General features: G+C 35.8%; 1 protein-coding gene across 4 annotated transcripts in view; it reads left to right on the top strand.

The window, feature by feature from the left end:
- The window catches only part of SOX5 (SRY-box transcription factor 5), a 1,158,063-nt gene that overhangs the window by 915,871 nt on the left and 221,548 nt on the right, over positions 1-20,644 (top strand). For all 4 annotated transcript variants that reach the window (XM_040235353.1, XM_040235352.1, XM_040235351.1 and 1 more), the window contains one exon: positions 3,007-3,075. In XM_040235353.1, the coding sequence (XP_040091287.1) occupies positions 3,007-3,075 (69 nt within the window). The remainder of the gene's footprint in view (positions 1-3,006; positions 3,076-20,644) is intronic.

Genomic DNA, 20,644 nt, shown 5'->3' with positions numbered 1-20,644 from the left:
AGCTTTGAAGGCTAGGTGTAGGATTCAACTAGTGAAGTAAATTTCCAATTATGGGGCAGGAAGTTTGGTTAGGAGTCTATTATAATAGTCTAAATAAGACGTGAGACTTAAGCAGTGTAATGACCATGGAGAACAGGTGGAAGAATCATGTATAGTTGAATTTTTTTAAGTGAGCTAAAGAGAGAGGAAAAGGGTTGAGCCTGGGTGATAGGCAAAGTCCAAAGGCAGGTAGATTTGGAAAAGCAGGTGGCTTTTTTATATTGAATTAGAACTGTCTTCAGGTTGCCCATCCGAAACTATGAGAAAGAATATTCAGTTCAGTTCAGTTCAGTCTCTTAGTCGTGTCTGACTCTTTGTGACCCCATGGACCGCAGCATGCTAGGCCTCCTGGTCCACCACCAACTCCTGGAATTTACCCAAACTCATGTCCATTTAGTCGGTGATGCCATCCAACCATCTCATTTTCTGTCTTCCCCTTCTCTGTCTGCCTTCAATCTTTCCCAGCATCAGGGTCTTTTCAGATGAGTCAGCTCTTTACATCAGGTGGCCAAAGTATTGGAGTTTCAGCTTCAATATCAGTCCTTCCAATGAACACTCAGGACTGATCTCCTTTAGGATGGACTGGTTGGATCTCCTTGTGGTCCAAGGGACTCTCAAGAGTCTTCTCCAACACCACTGTTCAAAAGCATCAGTTCTTTGGTACTCAGCTTTCTTTATCAATAAATAGTTTGAAACAGAGGGCTGAGCTTAGTTTCTGTGATTATCTACATAGAGGAGAATAGTTTAAACCCCTGGAGAAGGTAAGTTTAATTTATTTTTTTTAAAAAAGTAATCAAGTGCTTCTTGTGGGCCAGGTATTGTGCTAACTCTGAAGTTACTTCAATTAAACATAAAGACAAAGCCCCTAAATTCTAGTGGAAAGAGACAATCAAGAGGAATAGAAGAATTAACAAAATAACTTCAGATAGTGATTGCCCACAGCAGTCTAGAAGAACACCATTCTTTTCTTATTCATAAGAAGAGCCGACTCATTGGAAAAGATCCTGATGCTGGGAGAGAATGAAGACAAGAGGAGAATGGGTCAGCAGATGAATGAGATGGTTAGAAGCATGACTGACTCAATGGACATGCATTTGAGCAAACTCTGGGAGATGGTAAAGGACAGGGAAGCCTGGCATGCTGCAGTCCATGGGGTTATAAAGAGTCAAACATGACTGCAGCTGAACAGCCTTCAATACTTTTAGCTATGTGAATTCAGAAAATCCTAGGAGCCTCTAAAACTGGAGCTCAGATGAAGATACTTCTTTGTAGAGAATCGATACTTTGATGGGTCTGGGAGCATGCTTGTCCTCAAAAATCTGGGCAATATTTAATGGAGAGCAATGTACCTTACTTTTTCTTCTCACATCCTGGACTATTCTCAGACATCTTCCACAGATTCTAGAATTTTTTGCTTACTCTGACATTCTCCTTAAAAAGTGAAGTCGCTCAGTCGTGTCCAACTCTTTACGATCCCATGGACTGTAGTCTACTAGGCTTCTCTGTCCATGGGATTTTCCAGGCAAGAGTACTGGAGTGGGTTGCCATTTCTGAATGAATTTTTAGCTTTCTGAAGCAGAGGTTAAAGAATATACTTTCATAATGAAAATGATAGTGATCATAGCATTGGGAATAAGAATTAGAGCTTATTTGTAAGAAAGCTATAAGTTTTATGAGGTCAGAAGTTACATTTTTGTGAGAAGGTTTCTTGCCCTATCTCATATAGTTAAGTGTTTAAAGTTTTCTTCTCGTCTCTTCACTCATACATGATGCATCAAATGTTCCTTCTGTATTCCTTTGCATCAGACTTTGTGTAAATGGTGAAAGGAAAATCAGCATGGTCCCCAACATCACTATATTTATGGATTCCTTCTGAGGAGACAGAAATCTGTTGATTAAAACAAACATGAAAGATAACCTCATAGAATGTGTTAAGTAGGTAGAGGATGTTATAAAAAGGAATAACGGTGAGGGGGCGGGGAGATTGTGGTAGTATGGCTTAGAAAACACTTAATATGACCACATTGAGGGCCGATTCTTGAGTTTAGTTTTGAATCTGTTGAATTTGGAGTGCTTTTGAGAATGTTTGTTAGATAAATGGGTCTAACACTTAATAGCAAAGATCAGGCTAGAGAAACAAATTTGTAATCACTTGACATATGTGTGGACATATAGAAGGAAAAGAATAGAGTCTAAAATTGAGCCTACAACATTGAACGACTGAAGAGAGCCACTGATGGTCACTGAGAAGAATCAGACTCAGAGGCAGGAGCAAAACCAGGAAAATGTGATGATAGAGAAGCCAAGGGAGAAAGTTCAGGCAAGGGAAAGCACTTGAGTCTTGAATTCTGATGAAAAGTCAAGTCGTGGGGACTAGGAAACACTTCAGAATTTAACAAATTGGAAGTGACTAGTGACTTTATTAAGAATCCATTTAGTAGAGAGTTGGGGCAGAGACCAGAATTGAATGTACTGGAGGACTCGGGAGTTAGGGGTTTGTGGGAGGCAGAAATGACGGTATTCACCAAGACACAGAAACGTACCAACACCTCACTAAAAAATACAGCATCTTTTAATACTTGGTGCTACTCTGGACTCTCATAAACAGGAGGATGTGTGACATATTTTCCTTTTCTAAGGGCTGAAGATGTCAGAGACAGTATCTCCTTCCTAGATTGCCAGAAAGAGGGATTTTTGAAACTCTAGCATTTCAAATTGGATTGGACCACTGTTGGCTTACCTTAGACTTCATTTGTTTTAGGCCAAAAGAAACGTAACTGTTCCCAAAGTCGAAATACCTTGTTTGATCCTACTTAAGGATGAATTGCTGGTCCTGTAGGGATGTGAACACGTCTATTTTCACGAGCTTAATCAATGTCATATCAAACTTTGTGACACAGAACACTGGGAATTTCCCCCTGGGACTGCAATACACTCTTAAATTTTCCGTGTGCCGTTTCTCCACAGATCGCAAGACAACAGCAGCAGCTTCTGCAGCAACAACACAAAATCAATTTGCTTCAGCAGCAGATCCAGGTCAGAAATCATAATTTCATACGGACTTCCAATTAAGAAGTAGATTTTGTTTCTCAGATGACCTCACTGAAGTGAGCTGCAGAATTAAAGCTACTTTCAGCCCAGTCGTGGCGTGTGGCCTCGCTGTGTCAGGAGAATCTTGCCTGTCACGGGAGTGGCAGAATCTTGCCTGTGTTGAGTTTCAGAGATAGCAAGCTGGTGGCAATTTTTATCTTACTCTGAAAGGAAACTTTTCTGGAGAAATGTTTCTTTTTCTTTATTCTTTAATGTTGAAAACATGCATGTAAATGTTGTTAATGGGGAAGGTTCCCAGGAACCAAAGCAGAGAGGTATCGCAGGTTTTCTGTTAGCCATAGCAGAGAGAACTTTTTGCAGTAGGCTGAAGAGCCACGTGGATTCAAGGTGGAAGTCAGGGAAGGTAGTGATTTTGTGTTCAACTCTAATTTCACCCTTATATTACCTGGAGAAACCAGGACTGACTGAGGGCTCTGTAACTTCCATATTTTTCTTCTGTGAAAACTTGCAATGATGAAAAGCAAAGCTGCTTGGGGTAGCCTCATGCCACCACTTGCTTGTGAGACACACTTTGACACAATCTGTTTCCGTTTCTGAATACTCCTTTTCTGAAAGCACTTATTTCATAGAGTATTTATGAGGATTTAGGAAAATTGAGAGAACTTCAGTGTAGTTTCAAGGCATATAGTAAGTGGTCAATATATATTTGCTGTGACTAGCAAGAAGAAGATATATCTTACTTGACATCATCCATCTTAAAGCAGCTGTTAGATTTGCAGTTAGAATTTCATCATTCTCTTGAAGCTGTATCTTGAGAATCCAATATATTTAAGTGTAAATATTATAGATGACAGAAGCAAACATGTCAAAATGATTTCATTTGCATGCTTATCATATTTAGGCTTCTTTGACAAAAAAAAAAATTCCTTTTTTTTCTAACTGGGTCAGTTAGCCTTAGTTTCTATACTGTGGGTTATATAGCCAAATCATTCATGTTCCATCTGAGATTTTAATAAGCTAGTCACAGCTTTTAGTGAGACAGAGAACCATCATCAGTGAAATATCACAGCCAAGACTCTTTGCCTTCCTTAAGTACAGATTTCTAATGTGATATTGTCTGTCTATCCATATCTGGAGTATGGTTATTCATTCAGTGCTTTAAACCTATTTATTGGGTTTTGTGTTTAATCTAAGCTTACTGACTTGGAATATAACTTTAGTTGATGGTACCAAGTTGCCATACTTAAAATGATTTGGTTATTGAAAACTGAAGATAATAAAGTTATTATGGCAATTTCTCGTTATAAATAAGATAAAATTCCACAGTGAGTGATGTGGGCCTTTACAAGTCACTTGGTTTCACTTTAACTTGATGAGGATACCAATAGTTTTGTTTTTATAATTTTTATGAGATTGAGATTGTCTTTTATTAAATGGAATTGCAAAACTATATGCAAACCCATATTATAAATGTGTGGAAGGGTCAATCAGCTGTATTTTCTGACCATTTAAATTGTTCGACACCTTAGTACTTGTTTGGAATTATTCCGTAATTATGACCACTGTGTTATCAGTGTGGATTTAAAACACTGTCATAATGTCAACATGTGGAAATTGGTAGATTTCTTGCTCCAGAGCTTGGAGCATTTTAATTTGTAAATCAGAGCATTTTTTTAAATGAAATGCCTTAAACTGTTCTAGAAATGATAAGACTTCATTATGGCATCACATGACTCTCTTCTAGTGAGCGGGAGCCAGCTGTAATGGCTTGCTCAAGATCACATGACTTAGAGATAGAACTAGGGTTAGCAGAGCAAAGTTTTCTGACTGGAGAAATTTTGCTGACTATGAGAATTTCAGAAGCTTAGAATTTCTATTTGATCGAAATATTACCCTTCTGGCCCCCACTAGTTAACAGGATAGGGAAAAGAAAAAAAAAAGAAAACTGGTAGTTCCTAAAGGAAATAATGTCACACTGCTGGCAATTTGGGGGAAACATTAAGAGATGTAGGGTATTATATCTGTGTATTTGTCCTCTTTCCAGTGTTAGTACAGATAAATGACACTGACGGAGTCAAAAGCATTGAGCTTTTTTTTTTTTTTTTAAGTCTGGGAATGTTTCAGGCAAGAAATAAGTACTGAACAAGAGTGACAGTCTGAAAGGAATCAATTTTCACAGCTTCTAGTATACTCATTAACTAAAAGAATAGTTCTAAAGTATATTTTATAAATTGTTAATTTGGAGCTGTCTTACAAACACTCAATAGTTATGAAAATCACAATATATGTAAATTAGTCTATTGAGAAATTGTTCAAACAGTTATGGGAAGCACTGATGTAGTGGCATGTGTGGAAATAGAAGATTAAAAACATAGAAGATATCCTTTTTGTTCCCCATATAAATCCTTAACCATATTTCCTTTCAAGAAGTTTTTCTCTCCCTTTTCTCTAATTCCTCCTTTTTTTGGCAATATAGGAGAGGGAGGTAGAAGATTAAAAATCAAACCTGTTATGGTAGAAGGCAAATTAAATTTATAACAAGTATTATTATTAAATGAATTTTTGTCGATGAATACATAATCAATGCTCATGTAAGAATTTGCCATAGATTAAATTTTATTTGATATCTGAAAATACTTATATATTTTGAATTTGATCAACTTTTTTTCTTAAGTATGAAGCTTTAAGACCTTGTAGAAATAAACATACCACTCACATTATTCATCCTGCTTGAATTTTTTAGATATTTTATGCAATTGTTCCTTTCAACCTTAGGGAAAAAATACCTTTTAGTTCCTTTATTGATATAATAGTGGACTACAATGTAATTAGTCCAAAACTAGGACAGGTTTTACAATTTTTGTTTCAACTATAAATATATAGACATTAACTTGCTGCACATATTAGGAAAGACATGCAGTAAATACATTAGATGCGTTAAGCAGATCTGTGAGATAGATTAGATTGATAGGTAAGAGAGCAGAATGAATTTTCATACTTGATAGCTACAGTAACAGGAGGGTGATGTTTCCTAAAATTGTCCTCATTCTTTTATAATATCTCTTTAAACTAGAGGTTAACTTAGTCATCTTTATGCCATTTGAAGTATATTTCACTCAACTTAAAAAACATAGAGTAAGTCTGTATGTGTGTGTATGAACAAACATTCACATATGCTAAGGAACCAGATTATTTATAATATTTCTCTTGACCTTTTAATTATATATTTTTTCAACTCAAGATATACAAGAACGGTGGTAAGTTTTACTCCATAGTTATTTGTTGAAGAGAATACCATAAGGATTGGCAAATTAGTCAGTTTATTTCATTACTTAGGACCAATTCTTTATGAACTGTTTTTATCTCTTTAAAAAACAACCTCAGCTCTAAAATTGCATGATCTTAATTTGGTTGAAAACTCAATCAACATTACTTCTTTATAAAGACTTTATAAAGTCATAGTCTTCAAAATTTATTCACATATCTGACTCTTGAGGATTAAAAGAAGAATTAAGAAAGCTTTCTGTCATTCTTTGGAGGATCATAAATCAATTCATTCTACAAATAAAATCATGCATAATATCAGAAACATCCTGTCTTCCTTTAAGAACATCTCTCTTTATGAGATCCTTAATTTTAGGAACACTAAGAAAGTTTAATCTTTTTCTATTGTTCAACAGTGCTCTTCTTTAATATTTTTGTTTATTGTCCTTAAAAAGGAGTATTTTGCACTTTTATTTACTGTGTCTAGCTAACTTTTAATGCATATTATTACATAAGATGAACTTTATAAATATTTCAGAAAAAAATATCCTTATAGGTTTTTTGAGGGTAATTTCTTTTTCTTTTGCTGCATTGGTTGTACTATAATGCCCAACTTCAGCAATTTTATTTTGACTCATCTCTTTTTTTAAAATAAATCAGCTTATTTCTAATACTTCTAGGTGGTTTATGTTTCTAATTATGGTCCTAGACCAGTGGTTCATCTTGACCTGATTCACTGTTACCAAAACCTTTTAAAGTAAATGAATGAGTGACTTCTACTCAATATCCATTATGGCAACAAACTGAATGTTCCTAGAGACTTGTTTCCTTTTTGTCTGGAAGCTTTGTGTAGGACATGGTTTCTGCGGCTATGGGTGTTGGCTGGGGGGGCGGGAAACAGGTCCTAGCTTTAAATTTCTTACCCTTTTCCAGTAATACTTAATGGAATTTAAGATTCTTATTAGCATCTTAGGGGGTAGGCTCAACTACATGCTCTAGTATGAAACGGACTTAAATATTTTTAAAGGTGAATTTAAATATATTATACTTCCTTTCAAATGCATAATTTCATGATTACCAAATGGAAGCTCAGTGTTTAAACTTATATTTGTTGCATTCTCTCTTCTGATAAACTTCTCCAGCTATTGTTCATTGTATTCTCTTGAGAGCAAAGAATTGGTATTTAATAACCCGTGTCATTATTTCTGATTCATAAAGTAAGCATGTGCAAGACTAATAGTAGCTTTGGGAGACTTATTCTATCTAGGACTAAGCAAATTTCTATTCTTAGCTGTGCAATGTGTATATTCCATTGTATGTTTGAAAGAGCTCGATTCTTTGGGGGTTATAAGATTATATAACTGTATGAAATTTAAGTGTATTGAATGGTTAAACAAAAAGATAAAGAGGAAGTTCTTTGGATTTTGACAAACTCCGATTCAGATTCTCCATCTTTATACCTCATCTGCTGGGTGATCTTGGGAAAACTGCTCAATCCTTCTGAGTTTCGTTGTTCTGGTCTATTAAATGGGGATTATAGAACCTAAGTCACACCTAGTTAGTGTAGGGATTAAATGGCATTATCCCTGGCATGCAGTGAGCACACAATGCTAAAGGTTTTTTGCCTAAGTTGTTAGAAAAGCTTCTTTCTGTTTTTCTCATGATGGACAATTTAATGAATATTTCTAGCAAGAGAATAATTTCTAGGAAAAACAGTATAACCTACATGGCAGCAGCCACTGAAAACTGTAAGTTCTCTGTTCCAAATTTATATGATTTTTCAAACTACAACAGATTTTTAGAAAGCCTTTATTTAGACACATCTCTCATTTTGACATTTGTAAACTGAAACCAAGTAAGGTTAGAAGACTTTCCCAATGTCACATAAGTTGTTACTTGCGGAATGATGGCTGGATTCCAAGTTTCTCGAGTCTTGGTCCAGTTCATTTTTATTTTACTGATATTCTACCATTTAAGGTTTAATGGCCCAAAGTTTTTAAATGAGTTTTCTTTCCCTGGGAACTTATTCCTACAAAGTAAAAATACATCTTGACTTATATACAATTGAATGATGAAGTTGCAGTCATAGGCTCAACCAATTTGTGATAAAGGTTTCATTTTATTGGAGCCAGAGTTCTCTGAGCTCATTAAGAGTTTTGGTAATTCTCGATAAATTATTATGCAGAAGGAAATCCATTCAAATATTGTATTGAAAACATAATAATGTTAAAGGTAAAATAATAGTACCTGCCTGACCTGCTGATTTATGATTTCTTTCTCTGAGTGTGGTAAGCTGGAAGCATTTTACCCCCCCTCAGCACTACCCCCACACACTTGCATGAGCACAAAGAGATTGCAAAGTAACCTTGTCTCTTTAGGAAACTGGAAATGCCAAGAATAAACGCCGTATAATTAAGGTAGCATTTCAACCAGAGAAGGAAATGCATTAACTCCTCGAGCTCTGAGTAATGTTTTACTCTATGAAATAAAATGCACTGCACCTCGAAGGATATAGTTCTTGGCATTCAGATAGATTTTTTAGAGGAGAGAACCTGAGAATACAAAGTAGGAGCTTTATGAATGATTTTCCTCTCTTGTACTTTCTGGAAGGAGAACTTCCTGTTGAGAAGATGAGTGTCCTAAGAGAGCAGTGATGATAACTGCAGGTCTGTCCTTTTACTCAGAGGGAGCCGCTTTAGAATCCTTACAGCATATGCATGTGTACTAAGTTGCTTCAGTCGTGTCTGGCTCTGTGCAACCCCATGGACTGTAGCCCGCCAGGCTCCTCTGCCCATGGGATTCTCCAGGCAAGAATACTGGAATGGGTTGCCATTTCCTTCTCCAGAGGATCATCCTTGCCCAGGGGTTGAACTTGAATCTTTGCAACTCCTCCATTGACAGGTGAGGTCTTTACCACTAGTGCCACCTGGGAAGGCCCTTTCAGCATTCTTTTTTTTTTTTTTTTAATGCCTCTCATGGCAATTGCCTAATGATAGAATTTTGATCATTCATATTATTTCTTGATCTGGACAAAGCTGCCTTTGTTCATAGAGATACAGATAGATTGATGTGCATATATTGCAACCCAGGAATCAAACTGGGGTCTCCTGCATTGCAGGCAGATTCTTTACCAACTGAACTATCAGGGAAGCCCATATGTGTTTTACTTTTTATTAATGTTACGTGTGCCTCATGGCTAAAAGAGTACTGGAGAATAATAAAAACAGCCCTCCAGAGCCCAGGCCTCTATACTGTGCCCACATTTTTACTCAGAAAGCGCCTCCTTACAATCTGCTTTTATTTTTAGTAGCCTTCTATTATTTACTTCTGTATATCAAATGGACTTTCTCTAGTGGCTCAGAGAGTAAAGAATCTGCCTGCAATGCAGGAGACCAGGGTTTGATCCCTGTGTCAGGAAGATACCCTAGAGAAAGGAATGGCTGCCTACTCCAGTACTCTTCCCTGGATATTACAATGCTGTGTCTGACTCATCAACTTTAAATATCATTAACGTGGAACTGGAAGACATAGTTCTGGTATTGCAACCCCAACATGCAATGCCGACATTCTAGGATGTCCCTTTATAGTTCTCCAGGGCGGGAAAAATCACTCTTTCCTATATTGTCCTCCTTGGTTTACCTCCTTCTCTTGGTCCAGAATCACATCTGATATAAATCACATATCAGAATCACATCCAGATATAAAGTTTTTGCCATAAAGAGTTCTAAATGTACACATATGTAATAATGCTCCATTTTACCCCTCTTCTTGATTAGTAGTTTGGCGCAAGTAAAATTGTAATTGAAAGTAATTTTTCTTATATTTTAAATTAACTGATTCATCATCTTCTAGCATTTAAGAGAAATACATTGTTGATCTGATGTTTCTGTTGGTGAGAACCAATATTTTCCCTTCCTGAAAACTTTTACTATCTTTTATTTACTGTGACATTTCATTGTAAATGAAAAATATCAGATATATATTGATATTTTGTTATTTATTTTGTAAAAACTATGAATTTTTATTCAAAGTTATATTATTTTGGTCTTATTTTATCCCCTTTATTTTTCATTTTTTTATGAATCTCCTATTAGGCAGACATTGTATTTTTTATGTTAGTAACTATGTTTCTTATTGTTCATATTTTGTTCTCTGTTTCTTTGTTTTTCATTTTAGGTGATACCTACACTTTATCTCTTAAAATTTTTAATTGGATCTTTGAGAAATTACCTTTTTAATTTCGATGAGAAACTTCTTGTTTTCTGATAATCTTCTTCAGGTTGTTCTATTGTTTAATGGATTATTTTTCCTTGAATATCTCAGGGTAAACAAATTAGAGGGTTTTACCAAAAAATTAAGTTCTCATTTCCGTAAATTATCTTTTGTCTCATTTTCACCAAGTTGCTTATCTTGAGGTTACTATTTCAGCTTGAAGTTCTGCTTGAATTAGAAAATGATTGTTCAGTTCGGTTCAGTCACTCAGTTGTGTCCGACTCTTTGCGACCCCGTGAATTGCAACACACCAGGCCTCCCTGTCCATCACCAACTCCTGGAGTTCACCCAAACTCATGTCCCTCAAGTTGGTGATGCCATCCAGCTATGTCATCCTCTATCGTCCCCTTCTCCTCTTACCCCCAATCCTTCCCAGCATCAGAGTCTTTTCCAATGAGTCAGCTCTTCGCATGAGGTGGCCAAAGTACTAGAGTTTCAGCTTTAGCATCATTCCTTCCAAAGAACACCCAGGACTGATCTCCTTTAGGATGGATTGGTTGGACCTCCTTGCAGTCCAAGGGACTCTCAAGAGTCTTCTCCAACACCACAGTTCAAAAGCATCAATTCTTTGGCACTCATCTTTCTTCACAGTCCAACTCTCACATCCATACATGACCACTGGAAAAACCATAGCCTTGACTAGATGGACCTTTGTTAGCAAAGTAATGTCTCTGCTTTTGAATATGCTTAATTAAGTTAAATAATTTGTGAAGGAAAACATAAATAAAACTCAATATGACTTTACGATACTATATTGGTTCCCTGTTTTCCCTTGAAGGAGAAACAAAATGATGAAGTTGCTTCATTTTTATTGAATATTCTTGAAGTGCTTAATTCTTAGTCTTCATTATGCTAGACCTCACCGCAGAATTTGTTAAATTGATCACTCCCGCTTTCTTGGACTACTCTTCCATTGGCCTCCAAAAGACCACAGTGTGCTTTTCTTCCCCATTCTCAGTTTACTTTGGTAGGTTCTTTCCTATCCCTAAAAGGCTAACTTGCAGTTATTCTCCATAATCTGACTTCTGTATCTCCATTTATTTCCTAAAGATCCTGTCTAATGTCTTTGTATAGCATCGTATAGATAACACTCCAAATTTATCTGGAGAGTCTCTGTCTTTCAGCAGGACCTCAGAGTCTAATATCCAGCTGTCTGCTCAGCCTATTTAAAGGGATAACTAACGTGCACCTCAAATTTCAGTTTCCCAAACAGAACCTTTGATCATCTCCCCCATCTCATTATTTCCTGATTTATCCCACCGTGGATACGATACCATTTACCTAGTTGTTGTTGCCAAAGACCTAGGAGATGTCTTGGTATCCTCTCACTCTCTTATGTCTCACAGCTAATCCATTGGAATTGGCCTTTATCCTCAAATTGAGCAACTTCTCCCATGATGGTCTAGTATAAGTTATCATCATTTCTTACGTAAACTGTACTAGCCTCCTAACCAAGCTGGTCTTCCTACTGACTCTGTTGAGCTGCTAAGTAGGTTTTTCATGTAGCTGCTAGAGTAATCTAAATTTAATTGTACTGTTTGTACTTGCCCAGTTGTGTCCGACTCATTGTGACCACATGGACTGCAACCCACCAGGCTCCTCTGTCCATGGGATTTCCCAGTTGAGAATACTGAAGTGGGTTGACATTGCCTCCTCCAGGTGATCTTCCTGACCCAGAGTTCAAGCCCACGTCTCTTGTGTCTCCTGTACTGTATGTAGATTCTTTCCTACTGAGCCATTAGGGAAACCCAATTAGCTGTAACCGTACTCAAAATCAGGTCACTCAAAATGAATTCACTCTTCTTACCTTAGTGTATTGGGCTATTCTTGATTGTATCAACCTAAAACTTTGTCCCTCATTCCTCCCACCCTAGAAACTAGCCCTTTCTGGTTGCAAGGACTGTGGCAACCATGTTCTGGCATTGAAATATTTGTATTTGTCATTCTTGTGACTTAGAATGCTTTCTTCACTTCATCACTTAACTCGGATGTTTACCTCATTTAGCTCTCTCTACCAGTGCCATCCTCCTCAGGGAAGCCATCTCTGAAAAGTGAAGTAGTCCCTGCCTTCTCCTGTCAGTCTCTGATCTCTTGTCCTGCTTGCTTGTCTTTATAGCACTATCACCCCCTTCAGTTTACTTGGTTTTTGCTGTTCCATTGCTGCTACCAAATGCACCCTAGCATGACGTTCTATGGGGTCAAAGATTTTATCTGCCTTGGTCACTACTGTATCCAAAGAACCTGTAAATGTTATTGGCATATAATGAGAACTTAAAAATATTTCTTAGTGTATGACTATATGAATGAATAAAGTGATGGCACATTATCCAGTCCATAGTATACATAAAGATAAATAAGACAGTAATTTTCTCAAGGGATTAAAGTAGATGCTATGAAAGTGAAAGTCACTCAGTCCTGTCTGACTCTTTGTGACCCCATGGACTATACACTCCATGAAATTCTCCCGGCCAGAATAGTAGAGTGGGTTGCCATTCCCTTTTCCAGGGGACCTTCCCAACCAAGGGATCGAACCCAGGTCTCCCACATTTTAGGCAGATTCTTTACCAACTGAGCCACCAGGGAACCCCAAGAATACTGGAGTGGGTAGTGTATTCCTTCTCTAGAGGATCTTCCTGACCCAGGAATTGAACTGGGGTCTTCTGCATTGCAGGTGCATTCTTTACCAGCTGAGCTACCAGGGAAGCCCTTGAGAGCCATCAGGAAGAGATAACCAACATTCTCTAGCACTGCATGTGATTGGTAGAATCATTTTGTACTTTGTACTATGAAGTAGTTGTTGTTTAGTCACTAAGTTGCGTCTGACTCTTGCGACCCCATGGACTGTTGCCCATCAGAATCCTCTGTCCATGGGACTTCCCAGTCAAGAATACTGGAGTGCATTGTCATTTCCTTCTCTGGGGGATCTTCCCTACCCAGGGATTTAACCCACCTGCATTAGCAAGCAGGTTCTTTATCACTGAGCCACCAGGAGCTTTAGGGAATCCCCAGGAAGCAGTAGACCATTGCTTATTAAGTGGTTGGCACTTTGTAGATGTCATTTCATATGATTATCGCAAGAATCAGATATGTTACACATGTGTGTGTTCTCGCTCAGCCGTGTTTGACTCTTTGCAATTCCATGGACTGTAGACTGCCAGGCTCCTCTATCCATGGGTGTTCCAGGCAAGAATACTGGAGTGGGTTGCCATTCCCTTCTCCAGGGGATCTTTCCAACCGAGGGATTGAACCCACATCTCTTGCATCTCCTGCATTGGCAGGTGGATTCTTTACCACTAGCACCGCCTGGGAAGCCCAGATAAGTTATGGCATTATCTCAGTTTTAGAGTGGAACTGAGGGGGGTGTGTGTGTTTGTGTGTGTGTATGTCTCTGAGATCCTGACAGTTGAGTTACTATGTAGACTAAAAGGTGCCTTCTTCCTCTCTCTCCTTTATAGAGTTGCAATGAGTGATTTAATTCAGATACTTCCTACAAAATAAGATTAATTGATTTTTATCAAACTGAGTTAAACCTATTAAATTAGCAAATGTGGTAGTATTTTTTTTAAATAACTTAGTTTTGCTTTCTACAGTAAGCCAGGTAAGAGGGTTCCTTTATAAATGGAGTAAATAAGTACTTATGAATGGAGGAGAGATATGTTACACATGAGCAAATATTGCATATAGCCAAATCCTCACTTATAAATGATAAAAAAAGATAGGGTGACATGTTTATAAAAGATAAATACCTTGGAAACTATTTTATGTTGTTATACCTAAAAGGAAAATTAGGATCAGTGAACTAATGTGAACTTTCATAGCATACACATATGTTTAACTATAGTAGAGGTAAGCTAATGAGCTAATTTTGATACTGTAAACATATAGTTAGAGATTACTATTATAGTATCTACATCTATACATATACATAAGTGTCTGTACGTACATCTTTTTGAATCATTATTTTCCCTTCATTTCGTCTATTTAATGCCCAAATATGTAATAAAATATTTCTTCTCCCATAACCACCATCTAGTCCTGTATACATGTTTTGCTCTCTCTATCTTCTTTTTCACAACTTTGCCAGTATCTGTATCCATACCTGCTGCTTGACTGTCTGATATAGCTATTAGTTATCTTCTTTACTATTTTTTATTTTCTCTCTCCCAAAGATCCTTTTTCTGGCTAACTTCTCTCCTGTTTCTTCTCATTACTGAATTAGGTTTTCTGTTTCTATTGAATAAACATTTGTTCACAAATAAGCCAGGTGAGTCTAGAAGATTGTTTTGCTTTAATTTTTAAAGTAAATTATTTGAATTACAACAGGGTGACTCAAGAAGGAGAGGACACAAGAAAATGTATAAACAGGCTCAAATAGAGGTTGCACTGGATGTTAGTATAATATATTGTTGCAGTCTTTTCATGATAGAGGGTTTGTCGTCATGAGCACTCGTGTCAAGCAGCCAGAAAAAGAGGAGGAATGGTGCTGCCATAAAGTAAATCAAGAGATAACAATAAAATTTTTCTGTTGCCTGGTGGAGGTGTTTAGGATGTGTTTTCTTTATATCTTCATCCGCCCCTAATTGAGAATGCTTTAAAATTGAATGACTAGCAGTCAAAACGTGTTTGCTTCAAGCTGAGAAGAAAAATGCTGGTGTCTCCGCTTCCAAACTGATTGCGCTTTGTACACAACTGACAGCTACAGTCACTTTGAGTGACTGATAAGTGGGAAGCTTTGCCACTTATCAAGGAATGCAGGCTGAGAAGAAAAGACTAGAGCCGTTTAGATGCTTTGGCATGTTCAAAATAACATCTTACATCAGTCAGACTCAGAAGCACTAAGAGACATTTAAAGTGAAGTAATGTCTATAGAAATATGGTATATGAGTATGTGTATATGCAGGGAGACAAAAATTATTCAACAACAAACAGCTGCAAAGAGGTGAAAGAGAAAGCACTGTAGTTAGGGATCAATATTTGTGAATGAATCAGTGCTTAAATTATTTACACACATTTGATAAGATTTACCTTATTTTGAGAAACAAATTAAAAAATACTTCACTATTGATCTCCACCATTGTCTACAGAAGCAACTGCTGCTGCTAAGTCACTTCAGTCATGTCTGACTCTGTGTGACCCCATAGATGGCAGGATTCTCCAGGCAAGAACACTGGAACAGAAGCAACTAGTTTTGGCCAAAGGGATACATTTAAATAGACAGTAATTGTCTATTTATCTGAGTATTTAAGTAACTGTCTATTTAACTGAGGAAGAATCTCAATTCTCATCCTCTCTTTTCTTGTGTAAATAATTTTTAAATACATATTTAAAGTATTCTGTTATATCTAACATAAACAGCATGATTATATAATAAAATAGAATCAGAGCATGTTCCAATTTTAAACATAATCTTGAGACTATGCTAATGAAAGAATATACATATTCACTAGACTATAATTTCCACAAATAGGAATTTCTGAAAAGGACAATTTTTTATATTCAGTTATTAGGCTTATATATACAGTGTGTATATATTCTGCTGTAAATTTGCAAGGACATTCACATTTCAAATATTTTGTCTGTCTATTCACATGAGTTATTCATTTTTGTATGTTCTTTGGATTCCAGATAAGAGATGCAATATACCTCAATGATTTTAACCCTTTTGCTAACACCATTCTGTCCATTTAAATAACTTGTTTTGGTTTGAAAACCCATACACATACTCATTTTTGTCAGACCAAATCTCTTCAAATTTTAGGTTTGGGGATAAAGTCACAATAACCATAACCAGGACTTACCAGGTGGCCCAGCGGTTAAGAATCCACCTGCCAGTGCAGGAGATGCAGGTTCTATCCCTGGGTCGGGAAAATCCCCTGGAGAAGGAAATGGTAACCCATTCCAGTATTCTTGTCCGGGAAATCCCATGGAAGGCGGGGCTGCGGCTGGCAGGCTACAGTCCATGGAGTCGCAAATAGTTGGACATGACTGAGGGACTGAGCGAACAACCATAGCGATGGTTAATTTTTCAGACTTCCTCACCTTGAGCCTGTGTCTTGGAAGGCTAAATTTAATGGATATTTTCTTGATTATTTAAGGGACAACCAACTGCATGCTTCAGGGGTATAATTATAAAACCTGCAAATTATTTCACTCTTCTCAATTACTCTAGGACTGAAGACTACTAATATTTATATCATTGTACAAATGGGAGGGTATGTTTGAAGATAATCATTTATGTAAATAGGAAGAAGAATGTGTTGGGACATTATAACCTTCAGACCAGTCTGTGAACTGCTTGCTGTAAGTCCTTACTGAGATAAGGGGCTTGCTAAACCCATTTCAGTTCAGCTGATACTTTTTCACTGCAAGAATTTCTTGATGAAGGAAGCAGTTTGGTGGTTTATATCCTAGTGCAAATGCCTGACCTCATCACAGACCAACACCTTGTGAAGTACTGAATTAGAATTCTTTCATCAATAAAATATTAATATAGACAAATAGTCTTCAGATATAACTTAATCCAACGTTTTCTTCTTCTGTAGATGGATAAAATATGGTCCAAAATTTTTAAGAGGTGTGCCCAAGTCCCATAGCAATTAGGTATAGACCGTGATCTCTTAGTCCTGGTTAATCATATTAAATAACCAAGGTCTGAAGCATTGCTGAGCCCAAAATGAGCAGCAGTCCTACAGAGCCCATCAAATTATGTTTATTACTTTATCTGGAATTTGAAACAGATATTAAGTCTTTTACTAAAGAAATTTGGAACAGTATTTGAATGGTTCCATGAAAATTGTAAATGACACATCATTTAGAAGAAAACAATTAGAAAATGCTGTTCAAATTCTGATTCACTAAAGTTATCAGTTATATCACTTTGGTAGGCAAGCATGCAAAACTTTTCTAACATACATTTCATTGGCTCCTGAGGGTTTCATATTTTTAAAAAAATCATCATTTTTACAGTGAGCTAGTATCTCTGCTTGACCTGTTTGAATCAAAATTTGTAACATGTATCTTCAGAGTGTATAAACTAAAGAAAGGAAAAAATTACATTCTTCTAGTGTGAAATAATATCTGATTACGTCTCTAAGAAAAATGTTTGTTTCATAAACAGTAGCTGAGGCTCTTTCAAAGTAAAACTGAAATATTTTAAAGCACCTCTTTGATTTCCAGATACGTTTAAAAACCTAAATTAGGAAATGAATATTTTGGCAATATTTTCCCATTATGCAATTGCTTTTTCTTTTTCTTTCTCTCTAAAATGATGCCCATTCCCCAGCCTCCCCATTCAGGGTATTTGATATACTTCAGTCGTTTATTGAAAGCTTTATCTTTCAGTTTCCTATTGTTTTAAAAAATCCACTTTCTTTTTGTTCTGTAACAAGTGCTTCATTCATGTAAGGAAACAGGAAAGATCTTTCTCTAAAATCTTTATCCCTTGAGACAGTGAGTGAAGTGTCTCTTTCGTGATTAAAAAAAGGCTACTGCTCTTAAACATGTTGCAAGCACAATCTTGAGGTGTACAGATACTTCCATCAACATATCATTACTTTAAACTGTCTTCTTTTAACCTGTCTTCTACAGCCTTATATCTTTTTCTTTTTTGTGCTGTCTCTTACCCAATTTCTTTATTTTCATTTATTCTCATGCTTGTGACACAAACTCTTTCCTAGACAACAGATATCTCAGTGAGAATTTAAGAGAAAGAATGCAGTGCAGAATAAGTATCTATAAGATGATATTTTGTAAATATTTACTTTAAAAACTTTGTATCCCAGTAACATGAAAATGCTGATTCTTATAGTTGTGAAAGAGTTTAGATATCTTATAAATCTCACTTCTCACAGTATCACAATATATTTTATTTTTCTTATGTGATCACTGTAAGATATAATGTTAGTGCATATAAACAAAATCCCACTTTATGTAATGTAGCAATTGGGTTTTCATCCATCCATATATCTGTGCTCATCCATGTCTTGCCAAAATTCAAGAATCTGATGATTATTTTTTTTTTGCTTACAGTCACAATCATAGAAATAAAATAAGGGCCTCTTGCAGGAAAAAAGTAAATGATGAAGCTATTCAATGGACATTCTTTGGTTATTGCTAAATTAAAGGAAATTATGATCATAGTACTTATAAAATATACTAATGAAGTTCTTAAATACATGCTATTCCTTTACCCACTTTGTGAAGAATATTAATTATTAATGGCTACTGATGCTAAAATATAATAGTATTTTCATTGTTCATTCTTTATCTGATTAAATCCTCAGAACTTTATGTTTTATCTAGAATGGGAAAGAGGTGTTCTATAAACTTTAGGTATCATATTCCAAGCCACATAGAATTAATCTCCTTTAGCCCATTTCCTCCATCTTTATTTATCTAATAGCATTTTGTATATCCTTCTTTTACTTTTTTCTTTTTATAAATAATTTGATTGATTTTATTCATTTTGAGACTTGATCTAGGAAAACAGAAAAGAAATATGGAAAAAATTCTTGAATTAACCCTAAGTTTAATGTTTTATGAGTTTTTTGATACAAGGACGTGATACCTGGAAAATGGAGAGACAAGAAGACTTTGAAAATTCAAAATTATCTGAGTTTTCACAGTAAAAGATAAAACGATTTTATTTTGTTTGTGAAAACATATTTTGCAACTACTTCAGTCCCATTTAGATCAACCTTCTGTGATATAATTTTGACAGGTCCCTGAGATTATGAACCTTAAGACATTGAACTTATTTGTTCAATCTCTTCTTCTGATTATAGAGATTACAGTAGGAGGTTTGGTCTTTATCTTTAAGGGTTTTATAGCCTCAGAATGAAACTGAAATGCCTACATGAAGGAACAATTTTTGATTTTTAATGTATTTTCACTGTGAGTATCCTAGAAAATTTATGGAATGTATGTCTCAGAATATTTACTTCAGTTCATTTTTTTTTAACTCCAGTTACTAACTTCTAATATTAGATTAGTTCATGTTTTTTTCTGTTTGAAATCTCTGTCCCATAAACACACATTTAATCTCTATCCCATACAAATACATCCCATAAGCACTCATTTACAGCTTCGTTACTTTTATTGATTCCTTTGCATAAATATTAAAAAATTAAGCATCTTGAACTTGAAGTGTGTCTTTCATTTTGAAATGTTTTAAGAATACTAATGAAAAGTTTATTCAGTTTTCATCTTTTCCCTTACTAACAGCCATGCAGACAATAGACCATCATTATAATTTACCTATTGAAATTGCAAAGGACAAGCTCATCAAGGAAAGATGTGCAAAATTAGGTGGATATCTTCCCCCAGTGCCATTGATTGTTCAGATAACTGGAAAATGGTTATGAGCTTTTACTTTTTATGATACTACTTTAACTTAAAGGAGAAACAGAAAATAACCTCAGGATGTGCTGTACTTATTTCATTACTACCTGCCCCCTTTCTCCACTTTGACCACTATTAAGTTTTGTTCCATCCTGGCTGTGTTAAGCTGTACTGTATGTCAGTGGGATATCTGCCCACATCATCTGTTATAATGATCTGTTTTTGCTCATAGGGACTCACTTATTGAGGCTGTCTTTTTACAATCCTACGTACCTACCTGCTTTCATAGGAAATATAATTCTCTCCTTATGCAGTCCTGAGCTTAATAAACATGATGATGAGAAATGCTACAGGCCTCTTTTCTTTTCAGTATTTAATAGCTTGCTAAAAGGAAAACAGGAGTAATTAAGTAAGGAAACAAATGCATGTCATTTATGGGTAGTTACTGAGACAAAAGGAAGAAAATAAAGTTTGAATATGGACTGAAAATTATGAAATATGGATTATATTTTAAATATAATATTTTATATAAATACAAATATATAATTTATATAAAATATTTTATAATTCATATAATGAATTAAATTTAAGTATTTTATAATTCATTATAATATATGAAACCAGCACAACTGGATTTTTTGACCTTTTAAAGTCTAGTTAGAGGTTTATATATATATAT

Source organism: Oryx dammah, unplaced genomic scaffold (assembly GCF_014754425.2).
Source record: "Oryx dammah isolate SB20612 unplaced genomic scaffold, SCBI_Odam_1.1 HiC_scaffold_29, whole genome shotgun sequence".
Taxonomy (NCBI): Eukaryota; Metazoa; Chordata; class Mammalia; order Artiodactyla; family Bovidae; genus Oryx; species Oryx dammah.
The sequence above is the reverse complement of the archived record's forward strand: the minus strand, read 5'-3'. Positions and strand labels throughout refer to the sequence as shown.